At 54.8% G+C, this 20,022-nt stretch overlaps 4 protein-coding genes across 6 annotated transcripts; 2 read left to right on the top strand and 2 right to left on the bottom strand.

The window, feature by feature from the left end:
* Positions 1-1,753: 1,753 nt before the first annotated feature.
* On the top strand, positions 1,754-2,503 carry LOC119697000 (NAD(P)(+)--arginine ADP-ribosyltransferase 2-like). Its single transcript, XM_038126971.1, has one exon. The coding sequence runs from the start codon at positions 1,754-1,756 to the stop codon at positions 2,501-2,503; it is 750 nt and encodes a 249-aa protein (XP_037982899.1).
* Positions 2,504-6,291: 3,788 nt separating this feature from the next.
* Positions 6,292-8,815, bottom strand: LOC119698231 (erythroblast NAD(P)(+)--arginine ADP-ribosyltransferase-like). 3 transcript variants are annotated; one of them, XM_038129923.1, is made up of 3 exons: positions 8,696-8,815; positions 7,062-7,836; positions 6,292-6,353 (listed from the first exon to the last, which is right to left on the bottom strand). In XM_038129923.1, exons 2-3 carry the CDS (start codon positions 7,800-7,802, stop codon positions 6,321-6,323), a joined length of 774 nt encoding a protein of 257 aa, XP_037985851.1. In that variant the 5' UTR covers positions 7,803-7,836; positions 8,696-8,815; the 3' UTR covers positions 6,292-6,320. The 3 variants fall into 3 exon arrangements, with proteins under 3 accessions (XP_037985851.1, XP_037985849.1, XP_037985850.1); XM_038129921.1 differs by having other exon boundaries at positions 7,062-8,101; positions 8,696-8,786; XM_038129922.1 differs by having other exon boundaries at positions 7,062-8,086; positions 8,696-8,785.
* A 1,427-nt stretch (positions 8,816-10,242) lies between these two features.
* LOC119698235 (NAD(P)(+)--arginine ADP-ribosyltransferase 2-like) lies at positions 10,243-12,273 on the top strand. Its single transcript, XM_038129926.1, has 2 exons — positions 10,243-10,666; positions 11,490-12,273. The coding sequence occupies exon 2, from the start codon at positions 11,524-11,526 to the stop codon at positions 12,271-12,273; it is 750 nt and encodes a 249-aa protein (XP_037985854.1). The 5' UTR covers positions 10,243-10,666; positions 11,490-11,523.
* Positions 12,274-17,228: 4,955 nt separating this feature from the next.
* Positions 17,229-19,007, bottom strand: LOC119697852 (NAD(P)(+)--arginine ADP-ribosyltransferase 2-like). The gene is made up of 2 exons (XM_038129190.1): positions 18,248-19,007; positions 17,229-17,548 (listed from the first exon to the last, which is right to left on the bottom strand). The coding sequence occupies exon 1, from the start codon at positions 19,005-19,007 to the stop codon at positions 18,249-18,251; it is 759 nt and encodes a 252-aa protein (XP_037985118.1). The 3' UTR covers positions 17,229-17,548; position 18,248.
* Between the last annotated feature and the right edge of the window lie 1,015 nt (positions 19,008-20,022).

Genomic DNA, 20,022 nt, shown 5'->3' on the forward strand with positions numbered 1-20,022 from the left:
TTTTAATTGGAAATCTCTGTGCTGTTTGTTGACTTCTTTCTTTGCATATGGCTCCATGGGCATAAGCAATGCTCAAAGCAGATGGCAAGTGAGTTCCTATGGTTGCTCTTCTTCTCACTGCCAATTCCAGAGCTCTTTGTAACACGTTGAGCTCCGCCCCTTGTTCCACATCTTCTTGCAGCTATGGCAAGCAGAGTATATGCCATAAACTTTTGTCCCACATTGGATTTCCTGGCCTCTTGGATGAGGAGAACTGTCCCTGCTATGACCCACATTCATCTGGGCCAATCCTGGCTGATTGAGTTGTTTGGAAAAGCACCCCACAGGTCTCCTCTGAAGTGTCAGTTGAAAGAAATCAAATAGAAAGTTTCAGTTCCCCTGGAGGCGCTGGATAGAGCTTAAAGACTGCCTGGCAAAGGCATGAAAAGGATGTAAAAGTGTGTATAGACAGGATGAACGTGGCTGGAGCCTGTGCAGAACCAGGTAAAGAGAACCCCAGTGAGGGTTTTTTGGCAAGTTCTGTACCACAGGATGAGCAGCACCTGCCCAGAGCAAAAGTTGCAGGTGAGGTCATCTGGGCTATTGGGGCACTCAGTGGAATTGGCCCCCAGAGACCCCATTTTTATGGCCCTCCAGGACAATAAAAGAACTTCCAGAAAGAGGTGGAGCCATGCAAATTATTTCTTGAGAAAGTGTTGATTCTGTATTAGATAAGAAGCTGATTGTAATGAATATTTATCATTGTGGTGGATAAATACCCTGTGGCAAAGTACCCCTTGAGCTGCAGGACCAGGAGAGATCTGCTGTGAGTGTGAGCTGATAAATAATTCCGGCTTTCTGACACCTCCAGTTCCATCAGGGAGTTCACTCCGGCTGATTTTGGTATCAGGGTCTTGGGGGGAGCCCTGGGGACATTTGAGGGAGGGATGTGGGACTGGGGTTGCAGAGTGGGTCCATAGGTGGCCTCAGCGGGACATTGTGGGGACAGGAGGTGATGCCCAGATATGGGTTGCGGTCCTGGGTTGATGCGAAAGGGGTCATGGGACTGGGAGCTTGACTGGGGTGTGGGAGAGGGCTGAGGGGCACACTGGGGTGGGGTAGACAGTGGCTTTAAGAATTTGGGTGAGGTTCTTGGGGGGCCTGGATTCACAAGAGGTCTAAAGAGGAGTAGGATCAGGACTGGGTTCCTGGGGAGCAACGGGGGGGACAATGGAAGGTTAAGCACTGGACTGGGATTGGGAGGGGGGCAGGTGGGGCACTGAGGGGACACTGGGGGGGTCAGGGATTGTTCCCAGGGTTTGGGCTGGGGACCTGCAGAGGGGCTTGGGTGACACAAGGGACGAAGGGACATGGTACTGGGATTTGGGTTGTGGGTCTGGTGGACACAGGGACGACACTGGAGGGGGCATAGAGGTCTGATTCTGGGAGTCACTACAAAGGGGAAAGGGCATGATCCCAGAATTTGGATCAAGTTCCTGGGGGTCACCAGGGGGACATTCGTGGTTAGGGACATGTGACCATGGGAGAGGGATTGCTGTCCTGGGGTTCTGAGGGACACTGGGGAGTCCAGGAGTAACCCCATGTTTTGGGATCAGCATCCCAGGATGTGCCCACAGGTCTTCTCGCCTGAGTTGCCCCTCAGCCCTGCTCTAGGCTGACACCACGGCCCCTCCTCAGCCCCTCAATTGTCCCCTCAGTGTGTCCCTCTTTGTCCCCCAGTGTCCCACACTGCTCCTGGTGGCCCCTCTCCACCATGGTCCTCCTGGCTCGCACCCTGGCACTGCTGGCAATGACCATGGCCACTGTGGCCATCGAGGTGGTACCACTGGACATGGCCCAGGACTCCTTCGATGACCAGTACCGGGGCTGCGGCCCTGCCATGACCAAGGCATTGCCGTCCATCTACAAGTTTGAGCTTGAGAAGAATCCTCTCTTTGCCAAGACCTGGGTGAAGGCCGAGGCTGAGTGGCGCAAGCGGGGCTCCCCTGTGGCCCCTCTGGCGTCCCCAGCCCAGGCCATCGCTGTCATGGCCTACACAATGAAGTACCTATACAAGGAGTTCAACGCGGCCGTGCACACGGCCGGGCACTCCCGCCAAGAATACCGGAACAACTTCCACTTCAAATCATTGCATTTCCTGTTGACCAATGCCCTGGTGACACTGAGGCAGTCTCAGAATGGGCAGTGTCGCCATGTCTTCCGGGGCGTGCGTGACGTTCGTTTCAAGGCACAGCGTGGCCAGAAGGTCCGGTTTGGTCAATTCACATCGACGTCACTGAGCAAAGAGGTTGTCCAGCATTACGGGACAGACACAATATTTGAGATTGAGACATGCCACGGTGTGGACATCCAGGCTTTTTCCTATGATCCTAGCAACCGTGAGGTGTTGATCCCACCATACGAAACCTTTGAGGTCACCAAAGTCATCCGGATTTTTAAGAAGGCACGGATCAGTCTCCGCTCCACCGGGACCTTCAGCAAACACAACTGCGCGTTGCTGTGAGGTGATGCCACAGGGGACAGCCTGGGGCGTGGGGATACCCACTGAGGGCATGGGGACATCCATCATGAGGCTCAGAGGACAATGCAGACCCTGGGGATTGGGGACAGGGACATGGGCACCCCCGGTATTTCAGTGGACAAGGACACCCACAGCTGGGGACAAAGACAGGGAACACCCCGTGAGAATGTGGGGACTGGGACACTCAGCACTGGGGACACCCACTGTGGACAGGGGACACCCATGACAGGGCAGAGGGATGGAGACCCTCACATCTCGGATGAGATAGGGATGGGGTCAGGGACAGGGACAGGGACAGGGACAGGGACAGGGACAGGGACAGGGAAAGGGACAGGGACAGATGTGTCTTTTTGACAGAGGTGCATCCGACTTCTTAATGGTTTAACAAACTATCACTTACATAAAAACTTTTGCCTTGCTGCCCTAAATTCCTTCAGTGTCAAGCTATGACACCACCAAAGCCAGTGCTGTGGGGACAGGCTCTGTGTGCTGGACATCAGTGGGCCAAGACCCCTCATGGCACTCCTTGAATCCCTGTCACCCTCTGTCATCCGCCATGTCACCCCATGACTTCCCCAAACCCCTGTCACCCTCAAACCCACCATGACCTTCCCTGACCTCCCTAGTCCCCGTACCCCTCTGTGCCTACCTTGACACTCTGTCACATGTCACCTCATGGCCCGATGTCTGCTTTCACCCCTTACCCCACATTATGGCCAACCTCCTCACTCCCCATATGGTCTTCCTGACTTGCCTCTTTTTCCTCCAGATGGGAGCATCCCCAGGGCGCCCTTGCGCCACAGAGGACTCCTCTTGGTCACCGCAGCCCTGGCAGTGGCCACCGGGACCCTCTAAGCCACGAGGCCAACAAGGTCACCAAGGTCACCAAGGTCACTGTGGCTACCACGATCACCAAGACTCCCTGCGCCACAAGGCTACCACAAGGCTTTCTCCACTGTGCACACAAAGGCCATTGTGCAAAGCCATTTCATTAAATGATTCAATCAAAACACTTCTATTAAGAAAATCTGTCAAAGCCAGCAAAAAGTGGTCAATTCTAATGGGGGCTCGATGTCACTCCCCACACCAACACTCATGGGAACGTCTCTTTTTCTCTGCCTCAAGGAGGATCCTTGGGGAGCATTCCCTTCCTGAGGGAGGAACCACACACATATTTCATTCCCAGCAGGAATAGGGGAGAGGAATCTCTGTCTGAGAAGGGACTGGATGTTCCCAGGGTCAGATGATGAATGGTCAGACCCAATTCTGGTGCTTCAGCCTCAGTTGTTGTCGGGGTCTCCCCCAGGTCAGGGTGACCTCAAAAGGTGGAAAAGTCTCTTTCCCAACCCACGCTTCCGAAGAAAGACTCGGGAGTCTTCGGCTGTCAGTCTGAAGGTTGTTTATTGAATGTTATCTAAAAGATTTTCTTCCTGAGCTGCTGAGGTCCGCTCAGCAGGTCAGCCAGAGGCACATTGCCCTCCCACGGGGCTGGTGTTGTCTTTATTACTATACGCCACTTACATGATATTCACAGTTTTGTCCCAATACCTATCACCCATGTTAGACAGTGACTTTCTACTCTAAACCAATCTGTGAATGCCAACGTCACCCGGAACATGGAGGTTAGGAAGAAGAAAGAAGAAGGACAGGGCACACCCAAATCCCTCCATCTTGGAACTCCTGGCCTCCCTGTACAAAACCCAGACCCTCATGTACAGAGGTCAAAACCCCCATGTACAAAACCTCAAAACTTTTCCTTCACCCTGCGATTATCACTGTTGTGCTATCTAAACTTTTGTGACTTGTAATTCTTCATACACAGTTGGTAATTTGTTCCATGGGCTAAGATCAAAACCCCACGTGTCCTAAGCTGCATGCCAGGCTCTCAGAGTCCCCTGGTAGCAGCTCGGGCCATCCAGGGCACACAGAGGGTTGTCCTAGATTCTGACAAGTTGTCAATTCAGGATTGGGGATTTCAGCTGATTTTAGCCCAATTCAGCACACAACTCAGCACCAGACCCCTCCCAATGCAGCCCCAAAGGCCACAAATGGGGCATTGTCCCTTGGGCACATTCCAGGCAGAACATCCTGCCACATCCTACACTTCAGGGAGACCGTAAAAGCTGGAAATTTGGAGGCTCATAAGGCCAAGAGCAGGTCTAGTCCCTGGAGAGGGACAGTCCCCAGTGTCCGTGCAGGCTGGGGGGAACCTGCTGCAACAGCTCTGTAGAAGAACCTGGGGTTGCTGGTGGGTGACCAGTAGAGCTGGCCCTATGTCCTTGGACCAGGAGGGATCCAGGGGGCATCAGGAGGAGCAGGCCCAGGAATTCAGGAAACGTTTGTACCCCTCTGCCCTTCCCATTGAGGTACATCAGGATTGCTGTGTCCAGCTCTGCCCACTGCTGTATCCAGTCCTGCCCAGTGAGTGCCATGTCTTGTTCTGGGCTGGTCTGTAACCAATGCTGTGGCTGCCCCATCCCTGGCCAAGTCCAAGGCCAGGTTGGGCAGGGCCTGGAGCAGCCTGGCCCAGGGGAAGATGTCCCTGCCCATGGCAGGGCTGGCACCGGACGGGCTTGAAGGTGGCTCCATCCCAAACCATGGCAGAGCCCCCGGGGCCGGGATGGGGCGGGGCGGGCGCTCGGCAGCGCCAGCAGCTCGTGCTGCCGCCTGCTGTTGGCACGCGGAACTGCAGCTGGGAGCGGCGCATGCGCAGTGCCGCTGATTGCCTGCGCTCGATGCTGCCCTCCGGTGGACAATTCCCGAACCACAACTGCCAGAATCCCCAAATCCCAGAATGGGTCAGGCTGGAAGGACCCAGAGGGGGCACCTGGCCCAACATCCCAGTTCAGGCAGCGCCATCGCTGAGCACAGGATTGGTTCCAGAGCAGCCCAGAAAGGGACACAGCACTGGACAGAACTGGATACAGCACTGGACAGAGCTGGACACAGCAATCCTGATGTGCCTCACCAGGAAGTGCAGAGGGGTACAGCCACTCCCTGACGTCCTGGCTCTGCTCCTCCCCATGCCCCCTGGATCCCTCTGGTCCCAGGACACATGGCCAGCTCTACTGGTCACCCACCAGCAACCTCAGGTTCTTCTACAGAGCTGCTGCAGCAGCTTCCCACCAGCCTGAACAGACACTGGGGACTCTCCCTCCCCAGGGACAGGACCTGCCCTTGCCCTCTTGAACCTCCCAATTTCCAGCCTTTAAGGTCCCCCTAAAGTCCTGGGTGCGGCAGGATGCTCCGCCAGGAATGTGGCCAAGGGACAATGCCCCATTTGTGGCCATTGGGGCTGCATTGGGAAGGGTCTGGTGCTGATTTTGTTGCTGAATTGGATAAAAGCAGCCCAAATCCCCAATCCTGAATTGACAACTGAGGATGAAGCACCAGAGCTGGGCCTGGCTGTCCATCATGTGACCCTAGGTACATCCAGTGCCCTCTCAGACAGAGATTCTTCTCCCCTGCTCCTCCTGGAAATGAAATGTGTGTGAAGTTCCTCCCTCAGGAAGGGGATGCTCCCACAGGATCCTTCTCGAGGCAGAGAGAAAGAGATGTGCTCACGAGTGTTGGTGTGGAGAGTGACATTGAGCCCTGCTTACGAATTGTCAGTTTTGCTGGCTTTGTCTGATTTATTCAATGGAATTATTATGATTGAAATATTTAATAGAATTGCTTTGCACAATGACCTTGGTGTGCACAGTAGTCCCATTGGTAGCCTTGGGGCTGAGGGAGTCTTGGTGACCATGGTGGCCACGGCTGCCACAGTGACCTCAGTGACCTCGGTGATCTTGGTGGCCTAGAGCTCAGAAGATCCCAGGGATGCTCCCACCTGTGGAAAAAAAGAGGCGTAAAATGGGACACCATGTGGAGAGTGAGGGGGTCAGGAATGGCCAAGATGGGGGCTTAGGGGTGGCAGGAGAGATGGGGGCCATGAGGGGACCGGTGACAGGATGTTGTGGTTAATGGGGTATGGGGGGAAGAGGGGCAAGGTAGGTCAGCAGGGTCATGGTGGGCTTAGGGATGACATGGGTCAGGGGTAGTCACAGGGTGCCATGGGGGGTGACAGGGGGTGACAGGGATTCAGGGAGTGCTGTGGGTGGTCATGGCCCACCCACGTCCGGCACATGGGGCCCATCCCAATGGCACTGTTTTGGCGGGGAGGGACAGGGTCAGAATGTGTGAGGCTCAGCCTCTGTCCTCCCCTTGCAAGGGTGTTCCTGTCCCTATCCCCTCCCAGAAAGGGGAAACCCCATCCCTGTGCCCTGTCATGGATCTACTTGCCCTTGTGCCCACAATGGGTGCCCCCAAATTTGATGGCACCAGCACTGAGTGTCCTTCTCCCCAGAAGAAGGAGAAGAATTTGATGGCACCTGAAGTGGTTGCTCTTCTCCTGCACCCCCTTCTCTCCACAGTGGGTGTCCCTGTCCCCCATGCCCAGTGAGTATCATTGTCCCCTTTGCCATTATCATGGGAGTCCCCAGGGCCACAGCGTGTGTCCCCATCGCCCCAGGTTGCCCCCTGTGGTCACCTCACTGACCTCGCAGTTGTATTTGCTGTAAGTCCCCACGGAGTAGAGAGTGATCCATGTCCTCATCCCGTCCCAGATGACTTTGGTGACCTCAAACATCTCGTATGGCGGGATCAGCACCTCCTCCTCCCCTGGAAACATGGAGAACTGACGGATGTCCACACCATGGCACGTGTGCACCTCGAATATCGTGTCTGTCCCAAATTTCAGAGCAACCTCTCTGCTCTGTGACGTCGATGTGAATTGACCAAACCGGACCCTCTGGCCTTGCCATGCCTTGAAACGAATGTCATGCACACCCCGGAACACGTGGTGACACTGCCCGTTCTGAGCGTGCCTCAGCGTCATCACAGCATCGGTCAGTAGGAAATGCAGTGTTTTGAAGTGGAAGTTGTTCCGGTATTCCTGGCGGGAGCGCCCTGCCGTGCGCATGGCCGCGTTGAACTCCTTGTACACGTCCTCTGACGTGTAGGCCAGGAGAGCCACGGCCTGCCAATGGGATGTCAGAGGGGACACAGGAGAGCCCCTCCTGTGCCACTCAGCACCAGCAGTTAACCAGCCCCAGGCAAACACAGGATTCATCTGAAACTCGGAGTTGTAGAGGTCCGCCAACTTTGCATTCATGGCAGGGACACAGCCCTCATACTGGTCATCGAAGGAGTCCTCGGCCATGTCCAGCGGCACCACCTCGATGGCCACAGTGGCCACAGTCATTGCCAGCAGTGCCAGGGTGTGAGCCAGGAGGGCCATGGTGGGGAGGGGCCACCAGGAGCAGTGTGGGACACTGGGGGACAAAGAGAGACACACTGAGGGGACACTTAGGGCACAAAGCAACACATGGGAAAAGTTCTTCTGTGAGGGGCTGAGGAGGGGAACTGCGGTCAGCTGTGCAGGGGGCAGCTTCAGCTGGAAGATCTCTGGAAACATCCTGGGATGCTGATCCCAAATCCTGGGGTCATTCCTGGACTCCCCTCAGAACTGCAGGACAACGATCTCACTCCCATGATCCCATGTTCCCAATGTTTAATGTCCTCCTAGAACCCCAGGAACTGAATTCAAATTCTGGGGTCACTCCCTGTCCCCCCAGCAGCGTCCACCAGGACCTCAATCCCACTCCGACAAGGTTCCCCCTGGACCCCACTTCTGTGTCCCACCCAGTGTTGTTCCTTGACACACCAGCCCCACCCCCTACTCCCAGTCCCTTGTCCCTTCTCCCCATTGTGTCACCCCAGCCCAAACCCTGGGAACAATCCCCGACCTCCCCAGTGTCCCCGCGGTGCCCCACCAACCCTCCCAAGCCAATCCCAGTCCTGTGTTTACCCTTCTGATGTCCCCCCTGTGATCCCCAGGAACTCAATGCTGCTCCTAATCCTCTGCGACCCTCTTGTGACCCCAGCCCTCTCTGGCACTTCACCCAAATTCCTAAAGCCACTCTCTCACTGACCTCAGAGTTCCCCAGGTCTCTCTCCCTGACCCAAGTCCTGGCCCCAGTACCATTACCCATTTCATGTCACTCCAGGACCCCAAACCAAATCCAGAGGTCACTCCCTGCTCCCACAACATCCCCCTAGAATTCCCCCATGGCCCCACTCCACAATCCCAGTCCCATGCCCCTCCCACAAGAGTCCCCCAGCCCCTGATACCGAAATCAGCCAGAGTGAACTCCCTGATGGAACTGCAGGTATCAGAAAGCCGGAATTCTTTCTCAGCTCACACTCACAGCAGATCTCTCCTGGTCCTCCAGCTCAGGGGGGGAATTTGCCATCGGCTATTTATCCGCCACAATGATAAATATTCATTAGAAGGGGCTTCTTAGCTAATGCAGATACATCACTTTCTCTGGAAATAATTTGCATGGTTCTGCCTCTTTCTGGAAGTCCTTTTATGGCACTGGAGGGTCACCCAAAGGGGTTTCTGGGTGTGGGTTTCCCTGAGTGCCCCAAGATGCCAGATGACCTTTCCTGCAACTTCTGCTTTTTGCAGGTGCTGCTCCTTCTGTGGCCAAGAACGTGCAAAAGACCCTCACTGGAGTTCCTTTATCTGTTTCTCCAGGAATTCCATCCACGTTCATCCTGGGTATCCACACTTCTACCTCCTTTTCTTGCTTTAGTCTGTTCATCTTTAAGCTCCATCCAGCACTACTGAGGGATCTGGAATTTTTTTTCTCTCTCTTATTGCTCACAGCCCAGATCCCCAATCCCACTCCCACAGTCCCATGCAAACGTAGGAACTCACTTGAAATCGACTTTGAGAATTGCTTATGCCCATGGAGCCATATGGAGAGATAGAATAAACAGCACAGGGATCTCCAATTAAATATAAACAACAAATATTGTCCCTCCTCGATACCACCCAGCTGCCCAAAGAAGTGGCCGCACTAAAATCAAGGGCACACCAGCTTGGGGATTGACAAATCCCTGTGGGAAATAGACTTGCAATAAAGCTGCATGAGAGGTTCTGCAACAAAGCATCCTGGTGTTAATTCCTGAGAAAGGAATTTCTCTGCCAGATGTGAGGTGTGGATAGGGTTGGGCAGGTTGAAAATTGGCTGCTTATCTAAAAGCCCACAATAAACAGGGTGGCTGGGTGGGTGGGTGGTTGATCGTGGGGTAACTCCTAATAACCAGGTCAGGCCCTTCCCAGCTGATGCTGCAATTTGTAAAGGAGAAAAGCAGCAGCAAAGCTCTGGGGAATTGCTGCAATGGGGACTGGTCTGTGGCCTCAGATCCTCAGAGTCCCATAGGGCAAAATTGTCAGGTCTGTTACAGAGCAATGCCTGATGTGTTTTCAAAAGAACCCTTTGAATTCAAAACCATCACCTCCAGGCATCACTGAAAGAGGAATCACTCCCAGGGATTACTGGCAAATTGATTTTCTGAGCTACCACGCCAACATGGGCTCAGGTATCTCCTGGTGTTGGTGGATCCCTTTTCTGGGGTCCAGAACTTCTCCTGCCACACCAACAAGGCCAGGGAAGTCCGTCAGGCACTCCCCAAGAGATCATCCCCAGGCTGAAGGTGCCTACAGGAGGTCATGTGATAGGGAACCCCAACTGGTATCTGAGGTCCTCGCGGGTGAGCAATAAGAGACAGAATAGAAAGTTTCAGTTCCCTTAATGGTGCTGGGTTGAGTTTACAGATGAATGGGCAAAAGCAAGAAAGGGAGGTAGAAGTGTGGATACCAGGATGAACGTCAATGGAATCCCTGGAGAAACAGATAAAGGAGACTCCAGTGAGGGTCTTTTGCAAGTTCTTGGCCACAGAAGGAGCAGCGCCTGCAAAAAGCAGAAGTTGCAGGAAAGGTCATCTGGCATCTTGGGGCACTCAGGGAAACCCACACCCAGAAACCCCTTTGGGTGACCCTCCAGTGCCATAAAAGGACTTCCAGAAAGAGGCAGAACCATGCAAATTATTTCCAGAGAAAGTGATGTATCTGCATTAGCTAAGAAGCCCCTTCTAATGAATATTTATCATTGTGGTGGATAAATAGCCCATGGCCAAATCCCCCCCTGACCTGCAGGGCCAGGAGAGATCTGCTGTGAGTGTGAGCTGAGAAAGAATTCCGGCTTTCTGATACCTGCAGTTCCATCAGGGAGTTCACTCCGGCTGATTTCGGTATCGGGGCTGGGGGACATAGGGGGACACTTGTGGGAGGGGCATGGGACTGGGATTGTGGAGTGGGGCCATGGAGGGTTCCAGGGGCACATTCTAGTGGGTGGGGGCAACCTCTGGATTTGGTTTGGGGTCCTGGAGTGACACGAAATGGGTAATGGGACTGGGGCCGGGACTTCGGTCAGGGAGAAGGACCTGGAGGACACTGGGGAGGGTGAGGGAGCAGCTTTAGGAGTTTGGGTGAAGTCCCAGAGAGGGCTGGGGACACAAGAGGGTTGCAGAGGATTGGGAACAGGATTGAGTTCCTGGGAAGCACCAGGGGGATATTGAGAGCGTAAACACAGTGAATGGGGAGCTGGTGGGGCACCGAGGGGACGCTGGGGAGGTCAGGAATTGTTCCCAGGGTTTGGGCTGGGGTGACACAATGGGGAGAAGGGTCAAGGGACTGGGAGTAGGGGGTGGGGCTGGTGGGAGCAGGGACAGGACTGGTTGGGAAACAGAAGTGGGGTCCTGGTGGGCACTGCTGGGGGGATAGGGAGTGGCCCAGAATTTGATCTAAGTGCCTGGGGTTCTTGGTGGACACTAAGAGTTGAGGACTAGGTATCATGGGAGTGGGAGTGGCATTCCATCTTGAGGGGAGTCCAGGAATGATCCTAGGATCTGGGCTCAGAATCCCAGGATGTTTCTAGGGGGCTTCTAGCTGATGCTGGCCCCCCACCCCATGCCTGACCGCACTTCCCCATCTCAACCCCTCACAGAGTAACTTCTCTCATGTGTTGCTTTCTGCCCTTAGTGTCCCCTCAGTGTGTTCCTCTTTGTCCTTCAGTGTCCCACACTGCTTCTGGTGGCTTCTCCCTATCATGGCCCTCCTGGCTGGCACCCTGGCACTGCTGGCAATGACCGTGGCCACCGTGGCCATCGAGGTGCTGCCGCTGGACATGGCCGAGGACTCCTTCGATGACCAGTATGAGGGCTGTGTCCCTGCCATGAATGCAAAGTTGCTGGACCTCTACAGCTTCGAGCACCAGATGAATTATCTCTTTGCCAATGGCTGGTATCATGCTGATGCTGAGTGGCGCAGGCGGGGCTCTCCTGTGTCCCCTCTGGCATCCCCATGGCATGCCATCGCTCTCCTGACCTACACGTCACAGGACTTGCACAAAGAGTTCAATGTGGCTGTGCACAGGGCTGGGCATTCCCGCCAGGAATACCGGAACAACTTCCACTTCAAAACGCTGCATTTCCTGCTGACCCAGGCACTGGTGACACTGAGGCACGCTCAGAATGCCCAGTGTTACCGCGTGTTCCGGGGTGTGAGTAATGTTAGTTTCCAGGCGCAGGAAGGCCAGAGGGTCCGCTTTGGTCAATTCACATCGACATCATTGAGCAGACAGATTGCTGCGCAATTTGGGATAAACACAATTTTTGAGGTGTACACATGCCATGGCGCGGACATCCGTCAGTTCTCCATGTTTCCAGGGGAGGAGGAGGTGCTGATCCCACCATTCGAGACCTTCAAGGTCACCAAAGTCCTGCAGAATAGGAAGATTACATGGATCAGTCTCCGCTCCACCGGAACCTTCAGCAAATACAACTGCGAGTTACAGTGAGGTGACAGCACAGGGGACAGTCTGGGGCGATGGGTACACCCACTGCAGCCCTGGGGACACCCATGATAAGGCACAGGGGACAATGACACTCACTGGGCATGATGGACAGAGACACCCACTGTGTTTCTCGGAAAAGAACACCCAGTGCTGGTGACATCAAATTTGGGGGGTTCCTTTGTGGGCATGAGGGCAAGAACATCCATGACAGGGCACAGAGATGGGGATTCTCACCTCTGGGAGGGGACAAGGGCAGGAGCACCTCTGCCGGGGGAGGACAGAGACTGGGCCACACACATTCTGACCCTGTCCCTCCCCGCCAAAACAGTGCTGTGGGGATGGGACTCATGTGCTGGACATGGGTGATCTATGACCCCCTACAGCACTCCCTGAACCCCTGTAACCCCATGTCACCCCCCATGGTACCCCCTGACTACCCCTGACCCCTGTCATCCCTAAGCCCACCATGACCCTGCTGACGTACCTCGCCCCTCTACCCCCCCATACCCCCTATCCATGACATCCTGTCACCTGTCACCTCTTGGCCACCATCTCTCCGGCCACCCCTAATACCCCATTTTGACCATTCTCGATGCCCTCACTCTCCACATGGTCTCCCATTTTACCCCTCTTTTTTTCCACAGGTGGGAGCGTCCCCGGGATCTTCTGAGGTCTAGGCCACCAAGGTCACCGAGGTCTCTGTGGTCACTGTGGCAGCCGTGGCCACCATGATCACCAAGACTCCCTCAGCCCCAAGGCTACCACTGGGACCACTGTGCACACCAAGGTCATTGTGCAAAGCAATTCTAATAAATATTTCAATCATAATAATTCCATTGAATAAATCTGACAAAGCCAGCAAAACTGACAATTCCTGAGCAGGGCTCGATGTCACTCCCCACACCAACACTCGTGGGCACATCTCATTCTCTCAGCCTCTAAGAGGATCCTGGGGGAGCATCCCCTTGTTGAGGGAGGAACTTCACAAGGGAGGAACCACATGCACATTTCAATTCCAGCAGGAATTGGTGAGTGTAATCCATGTCTGAGAGGGGACAGGACATTCCCAATGTCACATGATGGACGGCCAGGCCTAGCTCTGGTGGTTTACTATATGTTGTCACTTCAGGGTTGGTGATTTGGGCTGCTTTTTGCCCAATTCAGCAACAAAATCAGCACAAGACCCCTCCCAATGGGGTGGCCCCCCAGTGGCCACAAATGGGGCATTGTCCCATGGGCACATTCCTGGCAGAGAATCCTGCCACATCCTGCACTTCAGGGGACCTTAAAGCCTGGAAATTGGGGGGCTCATAAGGATAAGGGTAGGTCCTGTCCCTGGGGTGACAGTCCCAGTGTCTGTTCAGGCTGGTGGGAAGCAGCTGGAACAGCTCTGGGGAAGAGCACCTGGGGGTGCTGCTGGGTTACCAGTGGAGCTGGCTGTGTGGTCTGTGGCAAGGAGGGATCCAGGAGGCATTGGGAAGAATAGGGCCAGGAGTTCAGGGAGTGATCGTGCCCTCTGTCCTGCCCAGGAAGACACATCGGGAGTGCTGTGTCCAGTTGTGTCATGTGCCATGTCCAGTTCTGGTCTGCTCTGGGGCCAATCCTGTGCTCAGGGATGCCATTGTCTGATCTGGGAGGTTGGGCCAGATGCCCCCTCTGGGTCCTTCCAGCCTGACCCATTGTGGGATTTGGGGATTCTGGCAGTTGCAGATTGGAAATTGTCCACCGGAGGGCAGCAGCGAGCGCCAGCAATCAGCGGCACTGCGCATGCACCGCCTCCAGCTGCAGTTCCGGGTGCCAACAGCAGGCGGCAGCACGAGCTGCTGGCGCTGCCGAGCGCCCGCCCCGCCCCATCCTGGCCCCGGGGGCTCTGCCATGATTTGGGATGGAGCCACCTTCAAGCCCGTCCGGTGCCAGCCCTGCCATGGGCAGGGACATCTTCCCCTGGGCCAGGCTGCTCCAGGCCCTGTCCCAGCCTGGCCTTGAACCCTTCCAGGGATGGGTCAGCAACAGCATTGTTATAGATGGGTAATGTGATGATTGGCTCTCACAATCACGGGATGAGTACTGTGTGTATGTAAAGAGAAATTTTCTTAATTTATGCGTATGGTTTTGAAGTTTGCTGTTTGGACACCCTCTGTTCTCCCCATAGTTCCCTTTCCCCCACCCATATTGTTGCTACCGACAGCATTGGCTTTCAGGGTTGTCAGGGACATGTGGCAGGAGAGCGTGTACCTGTGCCCCTTGCATGGGACAGTTGGGAATGGGAGGAGCTGTTGCTGGGGAGGCGTGGCAGGGCAACGCCTCACCTACCAATCAGACTGCAGGAAGGTCTCCACCAATGGACAGCATGGAAGAGTCAACTGGCAGACTTTGGGAGGAACCATGGATTTATAAGGAAAATGTTTGAACATGTATGACTGCCTACGAATATGTATTTGGCGTATGCAACACCAGGGGTATAAAAGGCAGAGCCGCCATTTTGTGGATGAGACTCTGGCTGCAGCTAAGCATACCGCCTAGGATTCATGTGGAACATTTTCACCATCTACTTTTTGGGCCGAAAAATTCGCCTTGCCAGAGGTTTACTTGCACAAAGGAGACAGAGGAGCCCAGTAATTTTATTCGTGATCAAAGGAAGAGACCATGTGGAATTTCCCCATGGGCAGTCTCAAGTTGCTGGATGACGCAGCCTCCTTTTCATCCCCATTTCCTGGCCATATCTCCCTCTCCCTTTCCCCGGAGGTACTTGGAAGGTGCAGACTTCCCAATCCAGCTACTGCACGTCCCCCTTGCTACACAGCCTGCCTTTCTGTAACACAGACACATGACCACTAGAATGAGTTTTATCTCCACCCTGGCCAGGGAAATCATTATTCATAAGCCTGTTAAGTCTTTGCTCGTCTTCTTGAAGTTCAGGAATTTCACAGCACCTTGGCTGAGAGGCAGTGCGCATCAAAAAGAAACATTTTTTGACACTTTTTCTGGACACTTCCTTCTCTACAAGTCCTAGGCCCAAACCACCACCAGTTTCACACATTCTCTTTGTGAAAAAACATTCATCTTATTCCTTTCAGAGAAGAATTAATTGTGGTGCGTAAATAGATTTTGCTTGGGTTTAAATCCTGAATATGTGGGAAAGCACAGACTTTGGGCAAGAAGGCAAATGAATGTATTTCTAAAGTAAAAGGCAGTCAGGGAGATGTTGAGGGAGAGAGGGGGTGGGGGAGATTTTTGGTTTTCCTCCTCTCTTCCTCTACTCTTCTCCCATTTTTCCCTTTTCCTCCACTGAAAATGTTGGTGGGGGCCTTGGTCACCACATATTTCTGGGGGTCATGGTGGCCATGGTGATCATAGAGACCCTGGTGAATGTAAGAAACAACTGCTCACCTTAATATTTTAAAGGTTTATTAAACCACAACAAACACAACAAATGGACCGCATAAGGAAAACAGGCAGCACTGGGAGCATGGACAACTTCCAGTGGATCATCCACAAGGTGGCAGCTTCTCCTTTTATAGCCCCAGAATTGCATCAGCCAACCCTGGCTCTCCCAGAGTCTGCCATTCAACCCTTCTTCACCGTCCATTGGTGGAGACCTTCATGTAACATGACTGGAGGCGTTGTCATGCTACGCCTCTCCAGCAACAGGCTTTTTCAATTCCAAACTCCCCCATGCAGGGGGCGCATGTACATGCCCAGCCCCCACATGTCCCTGACAACCCCCACAACCAGGGTCATCCTGCGGGAACAATAAAGAAGAGGGGAAAGGGGACTGTGAGGAGAACAGAGGGTGTCGAAACAAGAAACTACAAATACATCCCTCAGATGTGAAAGCCAATGATCACATTACCCATCTATACCAAAACAGTGGCTGCCCGATCCCTGGCCGTGTCCAAGGCCAGGCTGGGACAGGACATGGAGCAGCCTGGCCCAGGGCAAGATGTCCCTGCCCATGGCAGGGCTGGCACCGGACGGGCTTGAAGGTGGCTCCATCCCAAACCATGGCAGAGCCCCCGGGGCCGGGATGGGGCAGGGCAGGCGCTCGGCAGCACCAGCAGCTCGTGCTGCCGCCTGCTGTTGGAAGCCAGAACTGCAGCTGGGGGCGGCGCATGCGCAGTGCCGCTGATTTCCCGCGCTCGCTGCTGCCCTCCGGTGGACAATTCCTGAACCACAACTGCCAGAATCCCCAAATCCCAGAATGGGTCAGGCTGGAAAAACCCAGAGTGGCCACCTGGCCTAACCTCCCAGCTCAGGCAGCATCATCCTTGAGCACATGATTGGCTCCAGAGCAGCCTGGAACTGGACACAGCACTGGGCAGAGCTGGACACGGCACTCATGATGTGTGCCACTGGGTACGTCAGAGGGGCACGATCAATCCCTGACCTATTGGCCCCACTCTTTCCAACATCTCCTGGGTCCCTCCTGCCCCAGGCCACACAGCCAGCTCCACTGGTCACCCACCAGCACCCTCTGGTCCTTCTCCAGAGCAGCTCCAGTAGGTCATCCCCAAAAGGACTGCCACTGAGGACTGTCCCTCCCTGGGGCCAGGACCTGCCTTTGTCCTCTTGAACCTCCCAGTTTCCAGCCTTTAATGTCTTTCTGAAGTGCAGGATGTGGAAGGATGCTCTGCCTGGAATGTGGCCAAGGGTCAGTGCCCCATTTGCGGCCATCGGGGCTGCATTGACAGGTGCTGATTTGTGTGCTGAATTTGGCTAAAACCTGCCCAAATCACCAACCCTGAATTGACCACTGTGAGTGAAGCACCAGAGCTGGGCCTGGCTGTCCATTATCTGACCCTGGGAATGTCCAGTCCCCTGTCAGACAGAGATTCCTCTCCCCTGTTCCTGCTTGGAATGAAATATGTGTGAGGTTCTTGCCCCTGGATGGGGATGCTCCTCAAGAGAGGAGGTTGAGAGAAAGAGACATTCCCACGAGTGTTGATGTGGGGAGTGACCTCGAGCCCTGCTTAAGAATTTTGACGCTTTGCTGGCTGTAACAGATTTATTTAATAGAATTATTGTGATAGATTTGATTTGATTGAATAAAATGGCTTTGCCCAATGACCTTCATGGCCACACTGGCCAGGGTGGCTGTGGTAGCCTTGAGGATGCGGTAGTCTTGATGATCATGGTGGCCATGGCTGCCACAGTGACCACAGTGACCTTGGTGACCTTGGTGGCCTTGTGGCTCAGAGGATGCTGGTGGCCACTGCTGGGACCACCGTGGTCTGGAGGCGTCCTCTGTGGTGGAAAGGGGCCATGGGGATGCTCCCACCTGGGGGATAAAGAGGGGCATTATGGAAGACCATGTGGGGAGTGAGGGGGTCGGAGATGGCCATAATGGGGGGTTAGGGGTGACAGGAGAGATGGGGGCCATGATGGGACAGGTGACAGGGTATCAGGGGAGCCACAGGGGGGTTGGGGGCAGGAAGGTCCTGGGATCATTGTGGGCTTAGGGATGTTAGGGGTCAGGGGTTGCCATGGGGTTGACAGGGGGTGACAGGGGTTCAGAGAGGGAGTACCAGGGAGGGTCCTGGCCCACCTGCATTCAGCACACAGGACCCATCCCAACAGCACTGCCTTTGGTGTGGAGGGACAGGATCGGTACAGAGGGTTCCCTGACTTTCTCCCTGTCCACCCCTGGAAGTGGTGTCCCTGCCCCTGTCTCCCTTCAGATGTGGGGATCTCCATCCTTGTGCCCTGTCATGGGACTTCCTATCCCCATGCCCTCAATCAGTGTCGCCAGATTTGGTGTCCCTAGCATGGCATGTCCCCCAACTCACAGTGACTGTCCCCACTCCTTGTGCCCTGTCATGGGTGTCCCCTGTCCACAGTTAGTGTCTCCACCTGTGGACTTCCATGTCTCCCCACCTACAGTGAATGCCCATGTTCCCACATCCCCAGTGAAAGACACTGTCCCCTGTGCCTTATTATGGGTGTCCCCATCCCCCCAGGATGTCCCCTGTGCTGTCACCTCACAGCCACGCGCAGTTGTGTTTGCTGAAGGTCCCGGCGGAGCGGAGACTGATCCATGTCCTCTTCCCAATCCGGATGACTTTGGTGACCTCAAAGGTTTCGTATGGAGGGATCAGCACCTCTTGGTTGCTCAGATAGAAGGAAAAAGCCTGGATGTCCACACCATGGCACGTGTGAATCTCGAACAGGGTGTTCGTCCCGTACTTCTTGGCAACCTCTCTGCTCAGGGACGTTGATGTGAATTGACCGAACCGGACCTTCTGGCCACTCCGTGCCTGGAACTGGACATCATGCACACCCCGGAACACGTGGCGACACTGCCCGTTCTGAGCCTGCCTCAGTGTCACCAGTGCCTGGGTCAGCAGGAAATGCAGCGTTTTGAAGTGGAAGTTTTTCCGGTATTCCTGGCGAGAGTGCCCAGCTGCACGCACGGCCGCGTTGAAGTCCTTGTAAATGTCCTTTGTTGAGTAAGCCATGACAGCAATGGCCTGGGCTGAGGACGCCAGAGGGGACACATGGGAGCCCCGCTTGCGCCACTCAGTCTCGGCCTTCACCCAGGTCTTGGCAAAGAGAGGATTCTTCTGGAGCTCAAATTTGTAGATAGATGGCAATGCCTTGGTCATGGCAGGGCCACAGCCCTGGTACTGATCATCAAAGGAGTCCTGGGCCATGTCCAGGGGCACCACCTTGATGGCCACGGTGGCTATGGTGGCCACGGTCATTGCCAGCAGTGCCAGGGTGTGAGCCAGGAGGGCCATGGCGGGGAGGGGCCACCAGGAGCAGCGTGGGACACTGGGGGACCAAGAGGAACATGCTCAGGGGACAATAAGGGCACATGGGTGTACATGGGAAGGGTTCCTCTATGACGGGCTGAGGAGGGGCCCTGGTGTCAGCCTGGGGTAGAGCTGAGGGGCAGTTCAGGCCAGAAGACCTGCGGAAACATCCTGGCATGCTGAGCCCAAATCCTGGGGTTATTCCTGGACTCCCCAATGTCCCTCAGAACCCCAGCACAATAATCCCACTCCCATGATCACAAGTCCCCAACCACTGGTGTCCCCCTGGTGACCTCCAAGAACTTGATCCAAATTCTGGGCTCACTCTCTGTCCCCCAACATTTCCCACCATGACCCCAATCTCACTCCGAAAATGCTCCCTCTGGGCTTATCTTTTGTGTCTCCCTAGTGTTGTCCCAGTGCACACGAGCCCCACAACCCCATTGCCAGTACCATGTCCCTTCCTCCCTTGTGTCACCCTATACCCTCTGCTGTTCCCCAAGCCAAACGCTGGGGACAATCCCTGACCTCCCCAATGTCCTCTCAGTGTTCCACCAGTCTCCACTCCCAATCCAAGTCCTGTGTTTACCCTTCTGGGGTCCCCCCAGTGCTCCCCAGGAACTCAATCCTGCTCCCACACCTCTTAGACCTCTTGTGACCTAGGCCCTTCATGAAACTCACTGAAAATCTTAAAGCTACTCCCTCACCCACCCCAGTGTGCCCCTCAGCCCTGTCCCACAACCCAATGCTGCTCCCAGTCCCATGACCCCTTAAGCATCACCCCGGGACCCCAACCCAAATCTGGGCATCACCTCCTATCCCCACAAAGTCCCCCTGGAGCCCCCCATGGCCCCAGTCTGCCACCCCAGTCCCATGTCCCTCCCTCAAATGTCCCCAAGGGCTCCCCCCAAGACCCTGATACCAAAATTGGCTGGAGTGAACTCCCTGATGGAACTGGAAGTATCAGAAAGCTGGAATTCTTTCTCAGCCCGCACTCACA

Source organism: Motacilla alba, chromosome 2 (assembly GCF_015832195.1).
Source record: "Motacilla alba alba isolate MOTALB_02 chromosome 2, Motacilla_alba_V1.0_pri, whole genome shotgun sequence".
NCBI lineage: Eukaryota > Metazoa > Chordata > Aves > Passeriformes > Motacillidae > Motacilla > Motacilla alba.

Coding starts and splice junctions, on each gene's coding strand:
- LOC119697000 (XM_038126971.1), top strand. CDS start 1,754: ATGGTCCTCCTGGCTCGCACCCTGGCACTGCTGGCAATGACCATGGCC.
- LOC119698231 (XM_038129921.1), bottom strand. CDS start 7,979: ATGTTTCCAGAGATCTTCCAGCTGAAGCTGCCCCCTGCACAGCTGACC. Junction 6,354..7,061: donor ACAGCAAATACAACTGCGAG/GTCAGTGAGGTG, acceptor TTTTTTCCACAG/GTGGGAGCATCCCTGGGATC.
- LOC119698235 (XM_038129926.1), top strand. CDS start 11,524: ATGGCCCTCCTGGCTGGCACCCTGGCACTGCTGGCAATGACCGTGGCC.
- LOC119697852 (XM_038129190.1), bottom strand. CDS start 19,007: ATGGCCCTCCTGGCTCACACCCTGGCACTGCTGGCAATGACCGTGGCC.